The sequence below is a fragment of the Drosophila mauritiana genome, chromosome 3L, assembly GCF_004382145.1.
Source record: "Drosophila mauritiana strain mau12 chromosome 3L, ASM438214v1, whole genome shotgun sequence".
NCBI lineage: Eukaryota > Metazoa > Arthropoda > Insecta > Diptera > Drosophilidae > Drosophila > Drosophila mauritiana.
In genome coordinates, this window is record NC_046669.1 from 5844907 (window position 1) to 5872506 (window position 27600).

Genomic DNA, 27600 nt, shown 5'->3' on the forward strand with positions numbered 1-27600 from the left:
TCTGTATCTCAGTATCCGCATCTGCCCATCTGCATCTCCATGCCGAGTAGTCAGTGTATCCTTAGCTAAGCCTCAGCTTAATGCGCTTGCATAAACAATGGACGACCCTCCGTATCTTCATCTCATCGCCGCATCTGTAAGCGGATTTGCCCTAATGTCATTCGCCGGTCCTTTCTCCTTTTCAGATGTTTACCGGCCCTCTTTTAAATCCCTGAAAAGTATGCACTGCTAAACGGTCGCATAATTAGATCAGCCTCGGATTTCAAGCTAGTGGATGTACGGCGCTTCAAAGGTTGCCACCGGCAAAAATCGTAATAAAATGTTATCAAATTCATGGCTGTAGGAAATGAGAAACCTTTAGCTTCTGAGAAAATAAAGTTGTCACGACAACCATGCACATATGGCAGTCCTTTGAGGCTTCGATTGGCAAGCCAACCACCAGTTGAATGCAGACTGGAAAGGTCCTGTCCCACTCCAGACATCCACATTTCGAGGAAATCCAGCGCATGCGCTGTTGTGGATGCCAAGTTTCGTGGCAGGATACCAAGTTTCGGGCTCAGCACAAAAATGCCAGCACATGGGGCCAGGATAAACAGTTCCTTGCGCGCTTTCAACTGCAAAGGTTGCCCCAAAAAGGCACCTAACCGTATACAACTGGCAGATCCCTAAAACTTCAACATTGTCCGAAATTCGTCGAAAGTCATAAAAACTTAACAAATCCCCCAGTTTAGCACAAAGGGTCGTTTAACTTTTAACGACGCGACGGGGTAATTTTATTGCCGGAGTCGTGGCCCGATAACAGTGATAACAAAGTAGCCGCGTTAACCAAAAAAGTTTCACACTTTCCGTGCTCGAAATCAAAAGGCGTAATCGTAAAACGCGGCCAAGTGTTGCGATTTATGAGTTCACAATCGTAATTGAATTTTATGCGAAAACTTTGCCCAGTTTTCCTTTGCATTATTGTGGCAATAAGACGAAAACGCAAACAAAGGTCGTGAACATAACGAAAATTGCCGCCAAAAATTGATACTGAGGTGAGTGGGACACACGACAAATTTCATTATTGGCTCCACATCCTAAATATCCTTTGGATATATAACTCTGGTTTGTTGGTCAATTTGGGTTTATTTTATACCTTTTGTTGGGATCAAAGTCCGCCCTTTGAGTCCTTGACAAACAGTGTTAAAAAGGTCAGTAGCCTTGACTTGAAAGGATTGCATAGGCTCTTGTTTCGCTTCGCTGCCTCCGGGCCTTTCATCTTCTCTATATAATTATTCGCAGAGAGTTCACCCCCCCTGCATTTTGCCACCTTTTGGCACTTTGGCTGCACATCAAAATGCATTGCAAACTTTTGCCACGAAAGCTGTTACACTTTCTGGCCTCGTTCGGCTTAAAGTTATCAGCGGCAAATGGGGGTGTAACGGGCTCCAAGGATAGGAATCAACTTTTTTCGGGGTGTCGTCGTACTTCTTGGGGCAGACTTCCTGTTAAGCTGTCAACATGTTTGGAGTGAAGTGTTTCAGCTTTTCCGAAAAACTTTAAATTCCTCGGGGCGTTGAAATGCACGCGAGCATGCCTGAGAAAAACGTTTCGGTGTGAATAAAGTAATATAAAACTACACCATTTTAATGGTATGTACTGCTCCTGAAACACTGCATTTAAAGACCATTTTTATTAAAGAACCATTTTGGTTTACTCTGAATTCAGCAATGAGATTTTAAGAACATACCTTTTACTTTTATTAAAGCGTGTTGAAAATACCTATTTTATGATTTTTTATCGTAAAACTTAAATCAATGCTAGCAGTTGAAAAGAAGGATTTCAATCAGAACGCGCCTGTTAAAAACTGTTCTCGATTTAATGGCACGATTTTAAGGAAGTGCCCAAGTCGAATTACTTGCCACAGTACACTTTTGGGGTTAATACGAAGTTCAGCTGCATTAAAAAGCACTGCGGAAATTAATGAAGATAAACCCCTGGACAAACTTTGGCAATCCACTGGCTTACACTTAAATCTGTGGCATAAAAATGCACTTAAATGCAGTCACAAAATAAGATACACAAGGCAACCGCAGCGTCCTTCCACCGCCCAACGCCCACCACGTTTTTCCGATCCCCTCGCCAAACCAGCAACATTTTCCTTGAAAAGCGTCGCCAAGGAAATGTCAAGCGGCGGTTTGTTGGCCGCAGTCGCATTCGTATTCGCAGTCGACACTTCCGCAGCGGCGACAGGTGCTGCCTGTCAGCTGCATACGAACCGCGAATTTTTCACCTCACCACCCACCGCTTTTCCGCGACACTTTTCCCTCGCCGCTCTTGGCCGTGTCAAGTTAATGAGCAAGCCATGGTTTCTGCTCTCCTTTTTTTTCGGTGGCTTTTCAGCATTCCATCTTGTTTTTTTCGGCTGTGGGTAAAAAAAATTTCACGCCCGCCACGAAAACTTTTCATTTTAAACAAGCGAGTGAGCGAGCGTTAATAAGGTATAAAAAAAGTAAGGGGAAAAAAGCCGGAATAGCAGCCTCAGACAAAAGAGCCTCATAAAAATGGAGCTTGTTTGTTTGAGCTAGAAGCGACTGCTGCTCCTACTTCTATTTTTCCCCCATTTTTCCCCTTTTTTTCTGAAAGCCCGTTTATTTGTTAAAGTTTGCTGGTGTTGCTCTTGGCAGTGACTTTGGCTTCTGGCTCTTGTCAAGTAGCTAAAGACAACAAAACAGAGTATAAATAAAAATCTGCTTTTATTCCACACATACGTACAGGAATGAAAAAGAGTTGTCATATACAGATTTGATAAACTATACAGAAAGGATTTAATTTCTTATACAGGAAATGAATAAATTTAAGTTTTGCGATTCATTTTATAAATGTCGTTATAAAATTGAAGATTTATTTTAAGGCAACCTATGAGTTGTTATTCAAAACGTATTTGTTGGCCTAAAGTGTACTGTTTTAAAAAGCATTTTGAAGACTAAAATAGTAGCTTAAATCATTGTTGAAACTTATCAAAGGATCCTTACTTTTTTTCGGTGCATAAGCGCCTTGTACATGTGCCATAATTCACACTGCTGCTCAGCAAGCGGTACAACGAAAGGCTTTTAGGAGTTGTCTCATTTTTCCGCACTCTTTCACTCCTTGAACGCCTACGCCACGCCCACCTGCTGTCGCCCGGCATCGTTGACATTTTCATTCATCGTCTTGGCAACCGTAATTAAAATCGTTTTAATTTACTTTTGCCTCTCACACACACACACAAATGCAAGCAAACACATGCACGCCCACGCCTTCCGTTTCCTGTGGAAAGTGTAGCACACTTATCAGCGCTTGTCTGCGTTGCCTGGTTTATGTTTATCGACTTTTGTTTAGCGGCTGATGCTGTTGCTTTTCTGCTGCTGTTATTATTTCAGTCTCTGCCCGCCGGCGGTATTCTTACCGCTTCCCCCCCATACCTCTCTCCGTCCCCCATCGCCCTACTCATTATGTGGGCGTGCAAATTGCTGCATATTCATTTACCGTTATCTCTTTCTTGTCAAGTAAAACACACATTTTACTACAACAACAGCTGCTGCTCCGGCTGCCTCCTTCACAGCCTAGCCACGCCCCCATCCGCCACGGATAGTAACCATTGCCATCATTCTCCGCCCACGCCTTCATGTTCTTAATAACATAAACTTCTTTTCTCTCAGCGCCCGAGTTGAGTTAATGAAGAATTTCCATGACGATGTCGTTGCCCGTGAGCCCGTTATTACACTGCGAGAATAATTACATAAATTCAGAACTGTTTTATATGGATTTTGAAGAAAAATGATTTCCTAAATAAACATCTAAGTATTGAAAGAAACACAACACTGCAAGGAATGCAATTCAGCAGTTATACTTTATTTATATCTATTTATTTTATCCTAAAAGCAATTATTTTTTTCGAGTGCCAAAGTATCTTTTTGTATCAATCTTTTGATACCACTCCTGCCACCTGCTCTGGCTCATTATATTGTTGCCTCTCGTCGAGGATGGGGATGTTCAAGTTGCCTGGGCAACAACAAAACGTCTACAAATTTGCCAGTCGCTCCAGCCGCTTGAGTTGGCTTGAAGCGTATTAATTTTGCTCATAAAATGATTCCCGATAAGATTTGATCTGTGTTTGCTTCGAGACTTCTTCGCTAGCCCATAGAATTTGCCAGCCTTTTGAAGTTGACTGCGCACTTGAGGAGAATGGTGAACGTTCTGTGCGGATGATTCGGAGTATGAGGTATTCACCTTTGGCTTAGTAATGAAAATTCTGCGACGGCATCATCGTCGTCGTAAGCCGCTTAAAATTGCCGAGATGTTGTGTGCATATGAGTAAAATCTCTGGGGCTTAGTTGGCCCGCTATCAAAACACTCGGCAGCACGTCAAGCGGCTCGGCAACATTTGGGCCCCAAAATTGACATTTCGATGTTGCCAGCAACATGGCTCACACATACACATGCATATTCACAGCATCGCATCTGTGGGCTTGTGTCTGTGTGCGATACACCCACACACAGAGCATATTTCGGAACAGGCGCGCAGCCACGAGTGCTGGCGAACACGCACTTCGCAGAGATACTCACCCACACACGGGCACAGAATGCAGACTCACTCACAGACACACTCACAACTACGTACACGTAAGTACTAAGCAGGCACACAAAATCGTCCTGGAAGTTGCCAAAGCAGCGAAAAAAGCGAGAAAGCCGAGCAAAGTAAGACACTCTTTTTCGAGGACGGTGGTGGAAAGAAGGGCAGCGGCTGGTTGAACGGGGCCAAACAAAAGCGAGATAAATAAGGAGCACAGCGTGCACCCACACACACACACATAGCAAAGGAAGCATCAGACATTGAAACTGTTTTCACGAGTGTTTGTGTGTGTGAGTCGTAAAACGGTCGCGGCCTGCAGTTGAGTCCTGTCTTAAGGGCCAAAAGAGAGGCTGCTTTATGGCCATTCCCCCACCGTTTCAACCACGCTGTTGTTGTTAATTTTGCCACTTTTGGCGCTGGCATAATAAAGTTGATAAAGCAGCCGCAATGCTGCCTTTTGAAGATTTCGTATTTAGCCAGCACCGAGAAGTAGGCAATTATAATTTGCATACAAATGCACGTAGGAAGGCTGCAATAAGTCGAGTTTCCTTGTAATACGTAATATTAAAATAGTAATAGGGTTTCAAAGAAAACAAAAAAACATAAATATTGTGAAATATTTTAGGAGTATTTATAACTGCTAAAATATGATATCTAGGGATGCGCGACTATTTAAATTGCAAGTGAAAATTCATGCTATAGATGCCTGACTGCTTATAAGTATTCTAGTGTGTGCGGCGTGGGGTCCATACAGTAAATCCCCCTGTTCTCCTGCATCCCAGTAATGAATGGCAGCTGAGGAGCAACTGCTAGGACTGCAAAAAAGCGTGTCAAATAACTGGGACACCCGGAGTGCGAAAGGGACAGGACGCAAAGTAGTAGATAGGGACATCAGCTGCCTGCCTAAGCGTCAGTCATAAAACAAATGAGCCTTCAACATGAGTTCGTCATTTGTTTGCCACCCATCCCTTTGGCGGGATTTTAAAGGAGCAATTTATGAAAAGCCCTTTGCAGCTGGAGACAAATATTTCGGCGGGGAGGCATATAAACTATGCACTCGAAATTTGCCGCCTGATTACGGAGCCGAAACAATGGAATGTCATAAAGGGAACGAGCAGGGAGTGTATATATGTAGATTTCTACACTCAAGGACCTCCAACTCCGTCTGGCCGTAAAATGCAGAAAGTAACACAAAGTAAAACGGAGTCGGGATCTCTGGAGGTTTCAGTTCGTGTCTGCTGGCATTGCAAGGCGCAGGTTTCCCATTGCCGGCTTTTACGATCCTTGTAATTAATGCATACCTTGAGGATATATTACGAGCCATGGTCTGGTCGCAGTCTGGCTAAAGGAAATGGGCGAAGATAAACTGAAGATGAATCTGCTGCAACAAAGAAAATCAAAACAGAGTTCACAGCAGGTACGCAAAGCAGTGTGACTGACGTTTTAATAACTTGCAACAGTTTATGAAATATATTTTTCTATCCCGAGCAAAACAGGACTGGCTTGCTTGGCTATTCATTTTCAAGTGCGAGCATGAAAATGAAAGAGGCAACTCGAGTGCTGCCAAAAAGTCAACGAACAATAAGTCTAAAAGTCATTCCAGGACTACGAAATACCCCGACTTCGTATGTTGGCCCCTGGCAACTGACTGACTTATGCACTATGCATGCACTCGAGTTGCCAACTCTTGCCGCCTTTTTCACTGTGTCAGTAGCTCTATTTTATTTTCCAGGCTGGCACAAAACAAATGTTGCTTCGAAATTTAACTAACATTGTTGTACTCTGACATGGCTTCCTTTTCAGGCAAGCGCTTTGCAGTCAAGATGGCAGGACATTCCGGCCAACTTCTTGCAAAAACTACTTCCGGCAGAAAAAACATTTTTTTCGTCGGAAAATAAAACGTTTTCAAGGTCTCCAGACAGCATAAGAGTATTTGTAGTTCGTTAGGGATTCATTCTTTTTTTTCTGCAGTTTAAGCCTGCTTCCTTTTTGTTCTCAGTTCTTATTAAACACAGGAGTATCCTTTGGATACAGCATGATGATAATACTCGGATAATCACAGATAGTAATATACTAACGGTTTTTACTTGAATGAATGCTAGCATCTATATCATTTTAACATAACCAAAACTTAATTTAAATCCTCGAAAACAGGATATGTGGAAGTCTCATCCTGATCCTTCTAGCCTGTTTTACTCTGCGTATTGTAGCCTTTTGTCCTTCACACTTCGCTGCATCTGGGCCTGTGTAACTTGTGTTACTCTCGACACTGCAGCACAGTTTTCATTTTTATTCGGGAAAACACTCCGACTGCGTCTGGCACTGCAACTGAGCTGCCCCAATACGCTTTAATGCAATGACATTAATTTATGAGCCAGGGTCGAAGTTAAGCTCCGTTTCAGCCATTTCAGTCACTCTCTAACTCATTTATTCAGTCGGGACTGGTGACTTTGGACTGCAGAATGAAGACTGAGCACTCGATTCGGCAGCATTCACACGCCTCGTCGCGCTGGCACTTAAGTAATTTCAACTTGCAAACAAACACCCCGGAAAAGTCGCTCTCGCAGCCATGGCAAATGTCAAAGTAGTTGTTAACATTTCCGCTTTTTCGCACGGCTTTTTACTGTCCCGGGTTCTCTCCATATTTAGATGCGAGGGAGGGACGAACGGCGAAAAGTTTTCCAACCAAATTGCAAGCCACAAGGAATGCAGTCGAGTAAAGCTGCAAGCGAAAAAAGTTTCCCTTGCCCGACACTCTTAAATTACTGACTTAATTATAAAACATGAACGCTGGGAGTTAAGGAGTCCTTAGCTTGGCCAGCATCCTCTGGAGCAGTTGGCATTGCAGTTGCCAGTAATTTACATAAATAACTTGGCTTGCAGTATTAACATGAAGGTTACAAATCGCTATGCTCTCCCCCGCGCCATAAAATGTTAAATGCCATTTAAACTGTTGACTTTCAGATAAAAACGGGGTCAAATGTGGCTTGACCTGGAAAAGTAGGGGAGCTTTGGGGAATAGGTATCCCAGGACTTGGGGGATAAACTGCATATGGGGTAGTCTCAATTGTTACGCCAGGACCTGGCTCTATTCGCCTCCTGGTCCCATTGCGACTTACTGTCGCTTCATGTTGACAAGCTTAACAACCGTCAGCTGCAAGTAGCAGCAATTCCTCATCACTGGCTCCTCGGATGGGCACCCCAGCCCGAGGTCCTTTGCCTACACTCCACTCCAGTGGCTTGACTGCTGAGGTTCTTGAGGTTTGAGGTCCCTGCCAGTCTCATGTGCAACTGACATTTTTCAACATGCTGTGGGATTTCGCCCACAACCAGCACATCACATATACAAACATTGACTTTGACTTGTTTTCTGTTAATTTTCGGGGGAAGGAGGATAGAAGTTTTAGTTGCACACTGAGCGAAAATTTCTCCTTAAATTTCTCTTTTAACTAATTGCCTATTAAAGGCTTGAAATTCAGTTCATACTTTTATAATTTAATTGTTTTTGATTTGTTTTAATATATGTTTCTACATTTTGAATTGTGTTTCGTTATCACCTTTTCCCAGTACTCCCAACTGATAACTCATCAAGTTCCCATATCCTGCCCAGTGCTTTCCAGTGAAGCGTTTTTAATGTGTTTATAAATATGCTGGCCAGACAGAGTTCCTTAGTCGCCTCCCCCGCCCTTAGGGATTTCCTTGGACTAAGCTTGCAAAACTCTAGTTTATAAAACTGTTGTCCCTTTTTGATACGCTTCAAAATGACCCCTTGGATGCTGGGTTGTCGCTCAGTTTTGCGCCCATGTGTCCGCCCGGTTTACCTTCTATCCAGGACATCCTGTGTGCTGGGGGATTTGTTATGAGTCCAGAGTTGGCAGACTAAACGGAAGCTCCGATGTGCCTGTTTATCAGCAAGGACACGCCTCCTGCGGCTTGTGGGCTAAATGTGAGAATTAATGCAAGCTCCTGGAGGCGGTGGATGATATTGAAATTAGTTGGCCAGACCGCAGGGGCAGTTGGGTGATAAGGCGTGGCCGGTTCTGGCATTTAATGAAATCGTTAACCCGGACAAATTTGCATAATCGGTTCGGGGCTTGGGCATCCGATTCGGTGTCAGCATCAGGCATCGGTTTTCGATGGTGAAATACTGGCAAATATTTGAACTATGGGCGGGCATAATTGCCATTCGATTGCCAGGAGTGAAAGTTGAAGGTGTTTGGTTGGGCAAAGTGAAATGAAATCCTCGATAAGTCGGTGGTAGGCTGGCATAAAAGTATTGTCTAAATTCATTTGCAGACTTTGCGATTTTCCTCCCTATGTCACCTCATCACCATCATCGGAGGTTTCACCATCCAATCAGCCTAACATATTCCTCCCTTCCCATTTTCCTCTCACTTTTCCCTTTGTTACATTTTCAATTTCATGCCTAAGTCTGCTTCTTTTGGGGGCTAAAGATGAAACCATATTAGTTTCGGGCCTGTCGTTTTATTGAAGCAACAGAAATGATAATTTCGTCAATAGTAGGCAATGGGGGCCACAAGCCCAACCCAACAAGATATTCCATCTTGTAAGCCCCGTGGCCTTAACAAAGGCATAGGAAGAACCCTCCGAATGCGCATGAATTTCAATTTCTTTTCCTTGGTTTTGGGCCGGGATTTGCACTCTTACCACCACCCGGCTTTTTGTTGGTTAATAATCAAACGCATTCGTTTGTTTAGTTGGGGTTGATGATGTGGCTTTGGCCATATCCGCACTCTTTCTTCCTGGCTATTGATACTTTGCGATTGCCCGCGGTTATTTAACTTTCCTGTAGACATGTGATATCCGACATGTTTGGGGACTCGTCCATTAGCGCCCGGTCTGGAATCCTTGCCCCCCTTGTTTGCCAGTGTTGAGTAATTGGATTAGATTACATTTTTTGCATCATCCTACCTGCCACCACAGTCCTGTGGATACATTTTTGCGGCTGCCACAGCTGGTGTCAGGCCTGATTGATTGATTGATGGATGGGATGGCTTGATCTTGTGGCAATGTCAATATGCTTTTTACGGCCCTCGTCATTTGGCGCTAAGTTTATATTAAATTTCATTTTAATGTCCGCCAAAAAAACACAAACTCAGGCCGCTGATATGGGGAAATTTATAAGTATATATAGCTTATTTTCCCCTTCTTTATCGGTTTCCTACAGCATTGCTTCGGGAATGGAAGGACTTGGCCGTGCTGGGTATAATAACTTTCTGCATCATATCTGCAAGGCTATTAAATACACATAAAATTCGGTGCGGTATGCGAGCACTTTTCCCACGCCGCCCACGCAACTCGGAACGTTTTCCCACCCACACTTTCCACCCTCTTGCCCCGAGCTGCAACCAATGGGAAAATCATAAAAATTTATGATTGCAATAATCTGGCTTTCGCACGAAACTTGTTTTTCATGAGGAAGTGCAATTGATGCGGAACCTACACAAAAAATACTATACATATAAAACGGATTCCTTTTCGGCCAGTATTTAAGCATCTCTTTTCAAGGCCATGGCCGTACTAAAAGAGTTTGTTGTCCAAATCATTTTATATTATACTTATACTCAATATAAAATCATTTTATATAGTAAAATTTTTGGAATTGGGAGGGAAAAGTACAAAGGTATGATTTATGTGAATTCATATAAAAACACATTAGAATTTAGTTGCGATGTCTGGTTTGTCGGGAAAGTAGCTACTAATGATTTTACGTGCCACTACGGCGATTTCCTCATGTTCGTTGCTTTGGAGCATCCTGATATTGTTTAGAGCCCCACTCCATTCGATGATGCCGGACACCTCTGCCAAGAAAGATGGGTCCACATCTAGCATGGTGCTCAGCATATCGAGCACATTATATATGATGTCTGTTTCCTGGCTCAAGAGTAAATTGCAGAGCTCTGGAATTACTCCCTGTCTCATAAGGTAGTACAGAAGATTCTTGTCCTTATTGATAGCCAGTGTGCTGATTGTCAAGGCAGCTGCAGATTTTAATGGAATCGCATCACCTTTTAGGCACTCCAGTATTTTATGCAGGAGACCTGCGTTCATAATGGCCTGCCTTTGGAACGTATTTCCGTCAGCGACGTTTTGCAAAATCCTCAGAACATGACAGCGAATATCTGGATCACTATTGGACATCAAAGCCGATAAATGGGGCAAAAGATTATTGTTGAGCAACTCTTGAATCTGCTCTTCGGATCCACTTGCTATATTTATTAGGGCTTGCAGAGCGGCGTTCTGAACCAAGACGTTCGGATGCTCCAGCAAGTATATGATCCTGGGTACAACTCCTAAGTCAAGTAGCATAGGAATCGTTTCATTTTCATGGGCCAAATTACGCACTGCCATAAGTGCGTCTTCCAGAATTTTGTCCTCTGGGTTGTACAATAGAACGTTCAATGCCTGAGCGATCTCATCTACATTATCAGGTCGAGATGTTGGCGAGCTTATGCACAGTTTTCTTAGAACCCAGGTTACATGACTCAACATTAAAGTGCAAGTGCTTTTAGCCTGAATAATAGATATCAGCTTTTGCACAACTCCGTTTGTTATCATAAAGTCACGGAGGTTCGGAGCAAAGTGCAAGAGATTCCCCAAGCACAATATACCCATTTCCGAGACTTCAAGATCGGGTGACTGAATAAGGCGAATCAATCGTGGCACGGCACCAGCCTTCGCAATCTGCAAGAGTTTAATTATAATAGAATATTTATAGCAATAAGCTAGAAAATAATACCGAACCCACTAAATTTGAGTGCTCCGATGAGCCACTGGCTATGTGGGCTAAAGCATCTGCGGCGTTGGCTCGAATTTTGTTCTTATTTCCGTGGCCAAGGGACTCCACCAGGTTTCCTATCGTATTGTTCTTAAGTAAATTATTGATGTCGGGAACAACTTCCGAGGAGGTTAATTTGCATTTGGTTAAAGCATTGTTAATAGTCAGCTCTTTCTGCTGCTCAGCCTTTTTTGCTTTTTCCAATCGGAGCGTCCGCAACATCATCAAGTTTTGCCCTTTTTCTAGGAAGCGGCGTTTACGCTTCTGCATTGTATTTGTATGGAAAATTTGGTATTTAGTATGGAAACTTTTTTGTTGTACGGAAAATTTTGCTGTGTTTCGTCTCCGACAAAGTTGTGTTTTTTAACAAATAAGGCAGAGCCTTCTTAACTGAATCACTTTCGCCAACTATTTTGATAAGTGGAACTTTTTGTATAACTATGATATGTAAATTAAATATTATGGTTACATTTGCTCTAAACTGAAATGATTTGATGTTATATACATTCTGTTTGAATTGCAAACAGAATCTGCAAAATTTTTTTTGCAGTGCAGAGATGAAGGCCTCCCACCCTGTTTCAACCAAGGGCATGAGCTGGCAAAGAGCCAGCCAGGATAAAGGACTATGCCTTATCGCATGCCGTCCGATCTGCGTTGAGTTATCAACGATATGCTTAATTTAGTTACCCCAGTAAAGACCTCTGCTCCCCATCCCATTGCTCCACCATAGAGGTCCCTCGGCAAGTGTAATAATTTGTTGTTATTATCTCTCCGTCGGAGGCGACCCAAAAGACAATGCCGTTCACATTGGCCCAGTTCCAAGGGCGAAATGCGGTAGGCATCCTTTGCATGTGGCATCCATCTATATGTAGATACATATACGTATACGTATGTATATATTCGTGTAGGTACAGCAGCATAATGAGCGCATTACATGCCATGTGGCACTTGTGCCTATCTCCGATGTTCTCAACACTTGGCGCTTCGCCTGCGTCGAACGCATAAATTTCAAGGACGCAAAAACAGGCGCGGGAGAATCGGAAAAACATGGCCCAAGAACATGCGAAGCGCGAAAAATAAATTGACAGCCCGAAGGTATGCAACGCTTTTGCTTGTGCTCAGCCATTTTTGACCTACATGTGGGTAAATGTGAGTGGGTATGGGTAAAGGGGCGGAAATGGTGTGGGAGTGGCAGGTGATAGGAAAGAGACCCACTTAAAGGCAAAGGCAAACAAAAAGAACCAAATAAATCTATTCTTAATCCGAAAATGCACAAACTTTCGAAGTGATTTCGCCAATGCACTTGTCTAAAAATCACAATCTTCCAAATGTTTTCACACATTTAATGAAATGAAATTTTAGTTTTTATGTCAATTTCATGGGATTCATTGAGATTAAAAATTAAGTAGAGCACGCATTACGGTAATGCTCGGCATTTTGAAGAGAGCTCCTCATGCTGCTTAATAATGATAATGACTATAATTTATTGAATAAAAAATACCTCGTTCTGGCCAAGAGCTCCAGTAATGTCATTAATTGCACACGCATGAATTTTTGATGCATTTGGTTGCGAAAATCAATTAAACGTGAATTTATGCGATGCAGAAAGGCACAAGGGTTAAACACGGTGGGCATTGAAGTGTTTAAAACAAATATTTAATTAACGAAAGAAATCATTTCGAAAGCGTTAAATCAGCAAAAATAAATCAGTCGTAACAATACGTAACGGATGTTCACGGATTAAAATATATATTTAATGAAATGAACCAAGTTCATCTCACCTTTAAAAAATGCGAATATGCATTCGATATTTCTCTATTTTTGAGAAAAGGAGTAGGAAAATTGCCGACGGTTATATGAAAATTGCCGCCCTGTGACGTGTGCGCAATTTCCGCCAGCCGAGGTTTTCCGAGGCGGGGTGATGCGGAGTGGATTGGCTGGCGGAATAGTGGCAGCAACTATGCCGGGGTCATTCATCCTGCAAAGTGGCGACACACCAAGCCGTAGTCGTAGTCTCTGGCCAAACTCGCCCGGCACCAAAATGACTAATGGGCCAAAGGGGCAAGGGAACAGCCGTCCAACAGAGAGAAGGCCAACGAAGAAAGGCAATATGCAAAATTCGTAATTTGCCCTGGCAGACAGGATCCAGGAACCCCTGCTCCTCGGGGCATTTGCCAAACTCCACTGCCTCCCCTTGGGGCAGTTGTCGCATTCACTTTGACCCAGCAACGTTCGACTATTTTTATGACCAAATGGCGTTTTATTGCCGTCGACTTCTGTCGATTTGTGGACCAGAAATACGTATATAGTGTAGTATAGACTACTATCCAATTCCGGCTCTGCTCTCAAATGTGGGACAGGATCTGGTTTCCTTGGGCCTGCTCGCCTGCCCGCCTGCCTGACTGACTAGTTCAAAACAAGTTGACATTCCTTGGCATCCCTTATCGATTTTCTGTTGTTCGGAGGCTAACCAAATCGCCGCCTTAAGCTGTCCAGGAATCCATTCCCAGCTCCTTCGATTCATATCGGGGGTGGATTCACACTGGGTGTGAGGCTTTGGCAAAACGTTTCAATTGATTTGAACATTTATTCCTTTCGAGGGGAGGAGGACGTCATGGGACATTGGCCAGACATCGGACGAAAGGTAGTCGAATTATTCCGTTGTTCGAATACATATATAAAATAGTTTCTCCTTGTCCTTTTAAAGCAAGGTAGAGGAATCCTTGTGAACGGACATTTTCTGTTCCTTATTGCCATCTTGGCCTGGTTTGTTTTTCTCCGGCATTTCCTAAAGGAAAAAGGAAAATTCTATGCTGTTTGCCAATTCGATGCGGATTTCTCAAATCGATTCGCTGCGCCATGCATATTTTGTTGCTGTTTTTATTTTTGAAAACAGTTTAGCATTTAACCAACCATTGTGCACAAGGCATACCAATCATTTTTGCCTCCATAAGCCAAAGTATGGAGAATTTCGAATGCCAAATATCCGAGAATAATAATTGTTTTGTTTATTGCATTGGCTGGCATTTGGCTTTAATTGCACCGAAAAACATTCCCAAAACTAATTAAAATTCTTTTCATTCGCTTCGTTCGGCGCGCTTTGCATATTCAAATCATTAAAGAAAAATGCACACAAACAACAGCAGCAATTTTTTGTAATTTAGCTCAACTCAACACCTTTTTGAGGGGTTGCTCAGCCAAGCCAACGTGTTGGCATTTCTTTTTCAGTCTCTTTTTTTATATTTGGTGTTTTTGTGCCCCGCAGCAAAAAACACAATGAAACAACAGTGAGGAGGCAAAAAGAAAAGAAAAAACAATTTCAAAATTCACATAATGAAGTGGAGACCCCAAAAACGGGGGGCTTGCCAAGTGGGTGGCGATGGGCGGGCGAAAAGGACCGAATGCTATCCTTAAAGCCCTTGCCAAATAGCATGCCAGTTGGCAGTAAGCGAGAAATAATTATTTGCCGTGCTAAGCGAACATTATTCACTCGAATTCGGCCAGGAAAAGGCGTAACAGCCAGAGCAAAACAGAAATATGTTAAACAACTTGGCCTGATACCACGAAAAAATGGGCAGGGAATTAAGGCTCTAAGTAAAAGTGTTTTCGCAAATTTATCACTGGGAAAAAAGTAAAGAGAAAGTTGTACATCAATACATGAGTCCAGTATACTGTATACTGGATTTTCTTACAGTGTCCATTTAGGAGTACGTTACCCCACCTGGCTGCTTTTAATGTTGTCATTTTTGGGGCCGCCTTGTGATTTACCTTTTGCCAGCGCGTTGTTCCCATTTTCCTGGGAAATTTGTTGTCTAATTTATGTAAACCAGCCGCTCATCCACGCCGCCTCTTCCCTCCCTCATCACTCCACAACTGGGTGTAATTTATGAAATTGCCATCAGTTCATGCTCTCACGTCTTTCACTCACTTTTCACTCGTTCTCTGCGTTCGCCGCCATTGACATTATGAATGTTTTTCAATTTTATTTATGACGCAAATTGTTAATAAATGCAGCCGACCTCGGAACGTGACTTACTCGATGTCTTATCGCATTCGCCGGAATGATTAATGTCTGGCATAAACGAATTGCATTTTAAATAAATTATTACGCATACGCAGCGTGGACCGAGGCGTCTCTAATGAAGCTGCCGGCTATTTGGCGGAGCATAAAAGGGAAATTCCCTTTAAAAGGAGCCGCAGCAAAGGAGTGCGGCATGTGTGCTCGCCAAACTTGGTTGGCAAACTCTTTTTCGCTTCCAGCTTGATTAAAATTTCATTAACAAAGAGCGGCAAAACTTGCGGCATACTTTAAGGCTGCGGCTGGCACGTGTGTGTGTGTGTGTGCAAGTGCGGGTGTGTTACTATGTGTGACGGTGAGAGAAATCTGCGGTGCCACACACACACGCACATGGACACACTGGGAGCCACACTAGCACACCGATGTCGGCGTATAAAACGCTTTGCTTGTTTCGAGGCTGCCCGACTTTTTTTCCTTCTCCGCTGGCTTTTTTCGCCTGAACGCTTCGTTTGTTTGCCAACTGGCGACGGATCCTTAAGGATGTGTGGTGTTCTGGGGGATGTGAGGGTGTGTGTGTGAGTGCCTGTTAAATTGCTTGTTTATGTTGGCCCGCTTCCTGGCAGTGAGGAAAAAATGCGAACAAGGACTGGCTCGGCAATCACTTGAAAATTCTCATATGATTTTGATTTCTTTTAATTTGTGAACAACTCCGCGCTCTTATCCTGTCTGCTGTTTGCCTTTTTCCGCGGTCTCTCCTCTTATTTTACGGGCAAACAAATATTTTTGCTTAGGCTTGTTGATTTTATTACGGCTTTGTTGCGTTACGATGCTCACTTAGGCAAATTGAGAACTTGTAAATATTTAATGTAAAGGGCGGGGGAGGATAAACAGGAGCAACAGGATGCAATTCACGCTTTAATAAACTGTTAATTCCGGTTAGTCAAGAACCGAATTTCGGAAATTAGGAAATAATGTTCTTGAGTCTAAATGGCATATTTAATATTAAATACCCTTGAAATTGATATTCCTTCAGATTTGCTTTAATAGCAATCCCACTCTCCCTTAAACTCAAAATGACGGCTGTAGCTCAACAATCGTCTAGGCTACATGCCATAATTATAAAGCCAGCGTTGGCGTTAATTTACCTCTGGGGCTGCACTGCGAGAAATGAGTGGCGAGGACCTCTGAAGGACTTCGTCATTAATTTTTCACTTTCGCACTCGGTTATGTTCAGGATTTTCACTCAGTCGAGACATCCTCTTAGTGGCGCTAATCCTCGCCCCGCCAAACCTCACACCCAACGGCATGTCAAGCATTTAATTACTGGCCATCAGCAGGGCTTAAAAGTGACCCTCATTCCAGTGATCATGCTCCGCAGGAATCCGCTTCGTTAAAATAATATTAAGCCAGTGAGGGGATAAAGGATTCATCACTCAGCTCGCCTGTCCGCTCTGCTAACTGCCTTTTTATTATTTTTTGCTCTGCTTTTCGTATTGCTACGCAAAATATTTTTATTAAAATGTCAAAAAATATCTGAAAATATTGTGCGCAGACACGCAAAATTCAGTTGGGCAGTTGGCAGAAAGCGGTGGTGATAAAAATTAATGGCAAACGCAAATGCAAGAGGCGGCAAAAAGGATTCAAGATTTGTTTAACCAGGATTCGTTTGCCGTCTGTCCCCAGCTCCAGTGAATTGTCGGGAGAGTCGTTAAATTGTTTTCATTATCCTTGTAAGCCCTGCCAGCGAACCAAGCTGACTGGGGTCAGAGGTAATAGCCCGGTATCCCCGCTCCCCTCGTCCGCGTTCCTCTGCCAATTAAAACCGCAATGCAAATGAGCTGTGCTTAATGCGTGTGCCAATGTGTGCGTGCGCTCACAATGTGTGTGCGTATACACTGAACTAAATAATAGGCAAATACAGCAGACATTTAAATAAATAAGAGCTTACCATTCTGTTAAAGATTTTGTTATTTATTTATTATATTTATTATAGATCATAGAGTTTCAGCTCTCCAGCAAAAGCATAAAAAAATAAATACAAAAATATCGAAATCATAACTAGACAAAGGAATTTCTCTATGTGCACTCTAACATCGAATAGTTTGCGGTCCTGGGGCATAGAAAAATTTAATTGCTCTGCTGGGAAGCCTGGAGGGCTGGACCCTTAATTTTTCCGCTGTTGTTTTGGAAAACGCTTAGGCCTCTCCCAGTTTGGCCGTATGCTAAAAGAAAGAAAAACCGAATTGGGCTGGGTGGCACTTGTTGTTGTTCGTTGTGTTTTCGGGTTGTTCCTGTTTTACGGACTTGCCCCATTCGAGTAGGCAAACACAATCGACACACGATGCATTCTGAAGGGAAATAGCCGGAATGGCCGTCGCCTTCGTTTTGCTCGTGTTTCCGTTTCATTTGTAATTAATTAAATTACTTCCGCTTAAACTGCGCTGCAGACGCAGGAACCCGAGAGCTGAGCCCGAACCAATCCCAATTCGGAGTCCCAGCCCGGCGACTTCTCAATTACGCCTCACTCAACCACCCACCCATGCAGACGGCAGATCCTTTTTCCCGGCCAACAACTCCAGCACGGCTTGTTTATCCTTCGCAGTCTCAGGCCCTGGACTCCACGAAGTAATTAAGAAGACATTTCACCCGGGCATCCTTTAATCTGTGCGTTTTATTTGCGGCATCGTCTCCGTGTTTACTTCATTGCCCTGCCAGCGAGCAGTGCACAGAGAAAAAATCTGCGTAATATCTAATATTAATCTATATCTCTGGCCTTAGTAGGTAAACAAAATCATGAAATCAGATTCATTAGGTTATTATTTAACATTATTGGGAATTGGAAATACCTTCCATTTCTGCACTTGTAAAGCATGTTTTAGATTTATTTTCCGTGCAGTAATTTAGTTTCGAGCTTGTCCTGGGCTCTTGGGGCTAAAACGCTCTCATCTCCAGCTGGAATTTGGCTCCACCGCCCACTGCAATCTTGATGATTTGCTTTGGTTTTGTTTAGTGTCTGTGGCTTGGCGCCTTGTTCCGTGTTCCGTGTTCCTCCTCCAGGCTCTCCTCCTGCTGATCCTGGGGACCACGGGGCTCCTTTAATCTGTTGCCAGTGGACTGAACTGGTTGTTATTTCGTGCCCAGCTCACGCTTGATTAGTCGCCTAATGAGGTGTTGACTATGAACGTCTAATGATTGCCATAGAACAGACTCGCTCAAACACACACACATAGCCACACATGTGCTTACACTTGGGCGCTGCTTTAAGTTGATTTTAATTAAATCAAAATCTTCCTTCTGCCTTACTTGCAGCTCATGAACGGACTCAACTTGCATCTGTGAACGTGGCCGACTAGAGGAAAGCCCAATGAAAAGTTTGGTTGCCCCCCAACCAATGTGAGTAAATCAATACGAGAAGTAGAGCAAAAACCGGAGAGAAAATGAAAATGTGAAAAACTAGCCACGGATTTGCATTGAAAACTCGCTTTCGGACTGCGTCGAAAAATTTAAACCGGATGTTAAAAAATCGATTCTGCAATATTGCTTTCGCTTTTCCCCAGCAGTTTTCAATGCAAATTTGAAAAGCGCACAACCAAAAAACATTCTACAAAATTGGCACTTTCTCCATTTTTATTTACATGAAATTTGGCCTTTAAACATGATAACCAAACGAATCGAAATTGGCATCGAACTTATGCGCAAAATTGGCAACTAATTGGCGAAAAACAAAAAATACCCTTGCAACTGCAAAATGTGAAATGTGGAAAATCGTTGTGTAATCGAAAATCGCATAAAATGGGAAACGTAAAACCAAAACAAAAATATAAAAACAACAACCACTACAATATGGGAATCATGTATTCCCTTACAATCACAACAACCACCGAACAAAAACATTTCAACAACACCATCACCATCATCATCATCACCATGTTCATGAACATCCTGCGAATCCTGCTATTTATGCGCTTTATGGTGTGACGTCATGGCTGCGACCCTTGGCTGATAAATCCCCCTTGTAATACCCGCCCCACCTAAACCACCCACTCCCCATTTTCCTATCCCTATTTATGTGCATTTTTGTGGCTTTCCCCCTCAATATTTCTCTTTGCTATGCGTTTTCATTTGCGTTTTCACTTGCCGTTTTTGTTTATGCTTCACGCTTTCGATTTTTGTTTTGGTTTTTGTGCGACTACCCCCCCTCGAAAACCATCCCCATCCTGCGTTGCCAATTTCCGCTTGAATTAATTCTGTGTTTAAATCTGCGAATCGTCGTCGTTCATGGTCCTTCGTCCTGCAGTCATTCCGAGTGGAGCAACAGCAACAGCAACGGCAAGAGCAAGTGAACCCCTGCGGCTGGCCAACCACCCACACGCCACCCACTTGCCACCCACTCTAGTCAAATTTAATAAAAGGCCGCGCCGAGCTTCGTCCTGGTGGTGACTGGAACTCGCTGCTGATGTCCTGAATTGTCCTGCCGGGCTCACGCAGTGCGACAAAAGCCGCCCGCAGCGCTTTTTATATGCGCACATAATTCAGAGCGTCGGCCAGTAACACCCGCTGCCAAAAGTTAATGCCCAAAAGCGAGGCCGCCACAATGATAACCAACAATAATTTGGATTATGACCAGGCCAGCGCCAGCAGCACAATAATAGCAGGAGCTACATCGACGACCGCGAGCACAGCGGCAACATCGGTGGCCATGAGCAACAGAAATGGCAGCACCAGCAGCAGCAGCAACTCCTCGCCCACGGCGGACAATTCCAATTCCAACTCGAATCCAAACGCAAATATAAATCGGAATTTGAATCAGAACCCCAACTCGAACTCCAATACAAACTCCAATTCGTATTTCAACCGATTCGACAATCGCATAGCTGCCAACTTGGCTGCCGTTTTAACTGGCGCAGGAGCACGCTTTCGATCCTCATCCTGCAGCAATCGCCAGCCAGCTGGAGTGGCAAATCCGGCCGTTTTGAGATCACCACTCGCCACAATTAGCCGCAAGACCAGTCTGGCCACGCCCCCTTCGCCAGCGAGTCTAGGACGACGCCGCCCACTGCAACTCTTCACGCACGCGAATCTCAAGTGAGTAGTTTTCAAGGCGATTCGTGTATGTAGATCCCTCCAATCAATGCTTTAATCACATTCATTAAAAAGCACACGACACAGAGAACACTTCAATAAACACAGATCTATATAATATATTAAATAATGGAGTGATTAGAAAAAATATTTAAGTCTAAAGTAACTTGCACTTGTTAAAAGGTGTACAAAGCCAAGACTTTAATATTTCTGTTTTAATCAGAGCCTTTATTTTTTTCACCAATGTTATACATAACTAATAAGAATTTTAAAAACTCCTTATTTAGTTGCAATGACAACGAGAAGGTGGCCCAAACACCGAGCTCCGACGAGGACAATTCGCCCACCGAACTAAACAGCTGCAAGCGATTGGCAGACAAGCCTCCTTTGGTGAGTAAAAACTATAAAAACCATAAACCCAATAGAATAGAATTAAGCATTAAGATAACATACCAGAAGGACAAAAGGAAACATCCTGAAAAATTGTATAAGTGAAAAAGGGACATTCGAAAAGCTGGAATTTCTTCGTAGTGTAAGGATTATTCAAGAGATTTTCCTGCCAAAAGATGGCAAATATTTTGCCCTGCATTAGAAGATCAAACATATTTGATGGGTTTGACTTTGATAAGGGTGCGCCAACACTTGGACCTCGTATATTGGTTTTCCATTTTCCCCATGCAGAAGGAGTGGCCCAAATGTCTTCTGAATTTTCAACGCTTTGTTATGAATTATTGGCAGACAGTATTCCCGCTCGCGGTAGCTAAGCTGCCTTTTAAGGCGAAAAAGTTTAGACAAGTTGGGACCCACAATGCTTGAGGTCCTTACGGACCATTTGCTGGATTGCCTGCTGGATTTTTTCGGCTTTTCCGTTTCAACTTTTTTGTCTTTGTCATAACACGTAGAAGGAGTCGAAGGGCTGCCCACATGCGAAATGTTTATCAAATGTTTTGCCCGTGTTCTTTGTCACGTGATGGGCGAGATCGAGGCAGAAGTTTTGCAATGCAAAACTTTAGCCTTTTCCTCTACCAGCGGCACGTTGTTTTCATAAATTCAACGCCTTAAATATTCATGCCCGTGTGTGAGTTCCCCTTTCTATATATATATATATATTTTTATATATATGTAGATATGGAGTCGAGGCAGCTGTGCTCAGTCGAGCATAGTCTATGCGATAAGTACGTGCGAGTTTATTCATACGAGAGAGACTCGCTGGCACTCGACCACGCTGCGTATGCGTTATGTGTTTGTCTTATTTATGGCAGCAATGCGACTCGATTGCGCATTATGGTGATTACGTCTGTAAACTAATGGCCTCCGACTCGATGGTGAGGGGCTTACCCCCAGTTCGATGCAACTAAAAATCAATCGAATCAAGGCCAAGTCACACACCGAAACTGAAACATCAATGGGAATTCGAATCCGAATCCGGCGCACGACACCAACAGCAACGAGCTCTGAAACACTCTGAGAAATTGAAATCGTATCGAAAGCGAAAAGCAATCAGTTGGCCCTAATGGTAAACCATAAATATTGTCAATACAAGGACCGTAGCCATATATATAGCCATACTACCACCCCCAAAACATTCAGCATATGTTCGAGGTCGGAAAACAAAGAAACGCAAGAGCAAAAAAAAAGAAAAGGGTTTGTGCTTTCGCTTTTGGTATTTTTCATATTCCTGTGCAGCGCGCGCTTCCCTTGTTTTGTCAATAAATCAATTTCGGCTATAAACATTTTTCGCCGGCAACAGCAAATAACACGCATACGCCGCATGGTACGGCAGGCATATCCTTTTGTTTTGCATAGTTCTTTATTTTTTGAGCCCCCTTTTTTGTGGTTCGACATGCTGCTGCCTGTCAATAACATCATTCTGTTGCAGGGTGCGGCCCGATAAGCAAATTAATTTTTGCTTCCCCCATGGGCGGGACAGAAATGTGGTGTGTGGGCTGCGGCGGGGTCGGGGGCGTTTGCAGAGGGGCGTGATGCTTCCCTAATTGTGCCCAACAGGCAACTTGCCATAGCCGTCGTCGACGTCGTCGTCTGCTTGGCTGGCTGATTCAATTTCAGATAAGCAAAATAAAGCAGCAGGCAACTGCTGCACATGCGACCCTCGACATGGGCGTGGGCAAAGGGGGGTGTGTAGTAGGGGGTCGTTCTTGTGGCAGGAGTCAAAGACAAATGCGTTGCCACATTATGCAGTTTGCTGTCGGTTGTCTGAATCGGAGTCTCAGTCTGAGTGCCACATCACCCGCATATCCTTGTCCATGGCATCACTCGTCCTGCTGCTCCACCCCGAACTCCCTTACCCCTCATACATCCTGCCCCTCTTCCTACACCACTGACATCCGACTTAGACGGAAATGACGTACTGTCTGTCAGGGCGCTCTGCTCTCCGCTGGCGTTGATGCATCGATGCTGTTGACTCGGCGCCGCTAAATGTTTGTTTAGCAACTGCAACTGCAACGGCAAACGAGACCTGACTTCCCATTCTCCTTGCTACACTGCCAGAAAATTTCTTATATGGATGTGAAAGTCATTAAAACTATCATTACTAAACTATAGAAAGCTATGAAACCACTTCTCAGAACCTTTGATCAAGGCTGCTTTATTTCTGTTTTAGAAGACACTTGATTACCTAAGGCAATTATAGCTCTCGTTGGGCACTTTTTATTTAAGTGCACCACTCACCCACTCTGAGCGACAGCTATCAGCTGCCACATGCGGCTGGTCCCTGGGTTTGACTTGGTTTGACTCCGTACTGCGATCCGGCTGCGTCACGCCTACCCATGTATCATGTGTGCACGGAATATATTTTCAACTCGAATGTCATAAATAATATTTTGTGGGCCACGCCCACCCATCTACATCAGCACACAGGAAAAACAAACATACACACACGCCCACCGCCAGTTGGTGTATTTGATTTAAACTCGCTCGACTTTCGCTTTGCCCTTTTATTTAGCCCCGTTTTTGGCTCCTTATCCTTTGGCAAGTCAGTTTATTAAATTTGCATAAATGTTGAGCATTTTGCGGCAAGTGTTCGTTGTTGGCTTTTTATTTTTTTGGTATCGGGGGCGGGGAGGTCGAGCACGTGCCGCCTCTTTTGGCTTTGCAACAGCTGCCACTAATGTCCAGCTAGCTGGCAGTTCATTAAACGAGCAGGGTAATTAGTGTAGTCGGGGAACAAAAAGCCAAGATATTTAGTCTGAAATTGAGGAAAGAAATGAGCAAAAGCTGAAAAGTAAATATAAAAGAAAATGGGGCAAGGGAACACGCTGCCACGCAATGTAAACACCTGAAACAGGCCCCCATTTTTTAATACAGAGCATGCGAAAAGAACTCAACTCCAACAATATAAATACATGCCCACGAAAACATGGCCGCAAATCAGTGAGCAATGCACCGTGAAATATGCAAACAATGGGGCCTTCATCTCTCTTATTCGCGTAAGGAGCACACTTTTTCCCAAATTATGCAGCAATGGGCAAACAATTGCCGCCAGAGCAGGAAAAGCAGGTAGCAAGGATAACCCTCCGCCAGCCACCGTCTCATTGTCAATGTCGCCTTAAATTATGCCACAAAAAATGGGGCTGGGTGGCGGAAAATAAGCGAGGCTACCAACTAGACTGTAGTCTAGTTTCGGGCAGACAACTATTCTACAAGCGCCAGCAGACTTTTTCAAAGCCACTGACCCCGAAAAGCAGGACGAAATGCCGGCGAAGGGGCAAGGATAACACGATCTCAACATGGGCGCACAAGTGCATCTGAATTATCGCCGGCCGCTGGTTTTATCATTAGTTACCCACTGAAAAGAGAGCGTATAGAGGATACCTCTGTAGAATACCCTAAAACGTACAGTTTATCGAAAATACTTTTTGTTTTTCAGGTATTTCAACATGTTAAGTTATGTTTATGAATCGATTTACTCCTTGAAGCAGTTTTATTATGCATTTTCACTCAGTTCACTCTTGAAGTTTGCATTTACAAGGGCATTACCCAGTCGATTGGTATTTTCCCGACCACAACTCAACACTTGCTCTACATACTATAGTTCGCCATTCTTTTTGCAGCCACTGCCATTGCTACTGGTCCTTAGTCCCGAGTCCTGCGGCACATTTCCGCCTAGAATGCCAGGGCCGCCATTTGCTATGCAACATTTTAGACGGTGGCAATGTACCATAAAGGAACTCGGAGTGGGGGTAGAGTAGCCGACACGAGAGTCTGCCACGAATTTATGCGCCTTTCTCCTTGTTCCTTGTGCACTTTGCACTCTTTCTTCGCTTTTTTCCAGTTGCCGCCACCTCCTCCCAACCATCTCGCATTTCACCCACCGGTAATGCCTAGTCCAAGCATCCGTTTCCTGTTTAAGTGCACACCCGAAAAAAGTTTCGCCTGCAGTTCGCAGTCCGCCTTTTGTGGCGCGGCGCATTTTGCCAGCATTTTGTCTCGCTGCGGTTCTCGGTAATAAATTCTTGCCTTTTTTCTGCTCCGCCTCCGTCTGTGGCTGCGGGCCACGCCCTCTCCACCCACCTCACACGGTCGACGCCCACGTCCATGCCACACAGCCGTTGCCCTTGACTGCAGCATCCTTTGCTGATCCTTGTCGGCTTACAAGGTGTTTAAATTGTAGTTAATTTTGTTGCCACTTGAACGCTTTGCCATCGTCTTTGATCCCTTTTTTCGGCGGATTTCGTTAAACTTTAAGTCGATTTGGGTCTACACTTGAAAAAACATATGACTCTTTAATGGAGAGATTTGATTTAGTGAAGAAAAAATGGAAATAGATTTGAAGAACTGTTAAGATACTGAAATAAAAACTAATTTGATTCTTATATCTATGATTTCTTTCTCTGTAGGTCAAACGCTTGACAATGGGCTTGCTGCGCCAAAACGAGGAGTCACGCCCACTGGTGGGCGACATGACCCCTTTGAGCGCACCGCTGGACATCCAGCCGGTGTACTCGAATGGCTACATCAACGAGGACTCCTACATCGACAGCAAGTTCGGTGACTCGTGCCGCCAATCCTTGACAGCCATCCCGATGCTGGACAACGTTAACCTGAACGACAATAACGAGTTCAACCTGAAGAAGCGCTACTTAAGGGAAACGAGCAGCGGTAAGTGTTTTGTTCTAGCATCTACATCCCTACATTTATGGATAAAGTTTTTGTTTGAAATGATTAACATAATATAATATAACATTAACATAATAACATAATATGATTGTTAAACTCTTTACCAAATCTTCTTATATTTTTCTAGCCAATTCCAGTCCGAAAATCTTTGCCAATCGCCTGCGGATGAACCAGGGTGCCGGTGGCCAGCGGTGCAGCAGTTTGGCCAACGCATTTGGAAATGTGGGTTCCGATGAGGAGGATCTCGAGCTGAAGGATGCCTGCTGGTACCAGGCGGGCATTTCCAGAGACATAGCCGTTGAGGTCCTGCAAAGCAAGAGCCCAGGTGCGTTTCTCGTGCGGAAGAGCAGCTCCAAGCCAGGATGCTATGCACTGACACTGCGCGTACCCTCGCCACCTGGGCCAAAAATAGCAAACTACATAATCCTACGATCCCCAAGGGGCTACAAAATCAAGGTGAGAAAGCTGGAATTTTCTCATTAATTCATCAATATATTTACATACCATCAACCTGGAATACTTTGGCGTATTTTCAGGGCTTCCGCAAGGAGTTCTCCAGCCTGAAGGCCCTGATCACCCACCACTCGGTGATGCCCGAACTGCTGCCCGTCCCACTGGCCATGCCCCGTCCCACCAACATGTCATCCTCGCGGCGGAATCTCGACGACTTCGATACCTACGATTCGCTGCAGATGCTGCTCAAGTATCTGCGTGCCAAGAACATGGAGACGGAGCAGCAGCAGTAGCTAATGGAGGAAATCGATCAACTGGTAGCACAAAATTACATTTAAGTTCTGGTGCGGCAAAATAGTTTTGCTTGAATCGAACCGATACCGAGAAAATGTGATACTCTATGAAAAAGAAAAACACAGACACTGCAAATGAAACGCCTAGCTGATAAATGGTGAAAGTATATCTAGTTTAGTTTAGTTTAGTTCGGGTTTTGGTTGTCCCCATTTGTTGGTTTGGTGCATTGACGAAATGTAGCCATAAAAATGGTGGAAAAGTGCTTAAAGTTATAGCAATGTCGGGGACTTTTGCAAATTCAATGGTTATTCGAACACTTAAGTGGACATAATAAATTGTCATTTTTAAATTTGAATAATTTGACCAAAAAATTGTTCAGTCGTGAATGTTTGTTTTTCAATTTTCTTTCAGCACTTTCAACTGCAAGCCTATAAATATAATTCAAAAATTATATAATATTCCATGTAAGGAAAACTCTATGTTAAATGTTGTTGCTGCTTCCCACTGTTAAGCATAAATAAATATATACCAAATTGAAATGCATATTTAAATGTAAGCAAAACAGACACGAACCGAAAATCGACCCAAAAATGTAAATAATTCAGTACCGTAACATAATTGAGTAAATAAAGTTGTTTAATTTATAATAAAAAAAAAACGCAGAGAAACAATAAAAAAGAAAACACTGAACACGAGTAATAACAATCCATTTCGCCTCTCTCACTCATTATGCAAATTTTTGTGCACTGGCAGCTGGCATCTGAAATGAATTTTCACACGTTAATTATTTGTTGGCGACACAATTTCGCATTCAATGCTCTTTAAAGCCGCCTTCAACGCGATTGGGCCACATTGTGCTGCAGCAGGTCGTTTGTTGTTGGCCTAATCACCGTCATTATACAATTTTAATTTGCTAAACTTTTAATCGAAAAGCGAAAAGAAAATCAAGGCCGGAAGGAAGGAAGGAAGCCAGCAGGCGGGTGGTGGCAGATAAAGGAGCAAATCGAAAGTCTGGCCAGGATCGTAATCCCTTTTTTAATTGCAGCTATCCCGAACACATTTTTTTTGCTTTTCTTGCCTCAGTTGTGGCAAATCTTCGCAATGGCAAACTTTCTGGCCAGCGGCGATTTTCCCCATTTTTCCCCTATCCGCAGCCACATTCTCGTGTTCGTTGTCAAAGTGTTGTCTACTTTTCTGGTGGAAACTTTTCCTTTGTTGCAATTA

The 27600-nt window shown here is 43.5% G+C and overlaps 2 protein-coding genes across 5 annotated transcripts; one reads left to right on the plus strand and one right to left on the minus strand.

Moving 5' to 3' along the window:
* The first annotated feature begins 609 nt into the window (after positions 1 to 609).
* LOC117140069 (serine/threonine-protein kinase phg2) lies at positions 610 to 27035 on the plus strand. 2 transcript variants are annotated; one of them, XM_033302816.1, is made up of 6 exons: positions 610 to 1034; positions 18721 to 18804; positions 20781 to 20883; positions 25350 to 25611; positions 25757 to 26085; positions 26166 to 27035. In XM_033302816.1, exons 2-6 carry the CDS (start codon positions 18776 to 18778, stop codon positions 26373 to 26375), a joined length of 933 nt encoding a protein of 310 aa, XP_033158707.1. In that variant the 5' UTR covers positions 610 to 1034; positions 18721 to 18775; the 3' UTR covers positions 26376 to 27035. The 2 variants fall into 2 exon arrangements, with proteins under 2 accessions (XP_033158707.1, XP_033158705.1); XM_033302814.1 differs by lacking the exon at positions 610 to 1034 and adding an exon at positions 19709 to 20496.
* Positions 10183 to 11770, minus strand: LOC117140070 (importin subunit alpha-4). 3 transcript variants are annotated; one of them, XM_033302817.1, is made up of 2 exons: positions 11355 to 11770; positions 10183 to 11299 (listed from the first exon to the last, which is right to left on the minus strand). In XM_033302817.1, the coding sequence occupies exons 1-2, from the start codon at positions 11661 to 11663 to the stop codon at positions 10271 to 10273; spliced, it is 1338 nt and encodes a 445-aa protein (XP_033158708.1). In that variant the 5' UTR covers positions 11664 to 11770; the 3' UTR covers positions 10183 to 10270. The 3 variants fall into 3 exon arrangements, with proteins under 3 accessions (XP_033158708.1, XP_033158710.1, XP_033158709.1); XM_033302819.1 differs by having other exon boundaries at positions 11360 to 11449; XM_033302818.1 differs by having other exon boundaries at positions 10271 to 11299; positions 11364 to 11663.
* Positions 27036 to 27600: the final 565 nt, after the last annotated feature.

Bases quoted from the DNA above. Each gene is read 5' to 3' on its own strand.
- LOC117140070 (XM_033302817.1), bottom strand. From the start codon at position 11,663: ATGCAGAAGCGTAAACGCCGCTTCCTAGAAAAAGGGCAAAACTTGATG. The intron at 11,300-11,354 runs GTATTATTTTCT...AAACTCTTGCAG, and splicing joins ACTCAAATTTAGTGGGTTCG to ATTGCGAAGGCTGGTGCCGT.
- LOC117140069 (XM_033302814.1), top strand. From the start codon at position 19,982: ATGCCCAAAAGCGAGGCCGCCACAATGATAACCAACAATAATTTGGAT. The intron at 20,497-20,780 runs GTGAGTAGTTTT...CTCCTTATTTAG, and splicing joins TTCACGCACGCGAATCTCAA to TTGCAATGACAACGAGAAGG. The intron at 26,086-26,165 runs GTGAGAAAGCTG...GCGTATTTTCAG, and splicing joins CAAGGGGCTACAAAATCAAG to GGCTTCCGCAAGGAGTTCTC.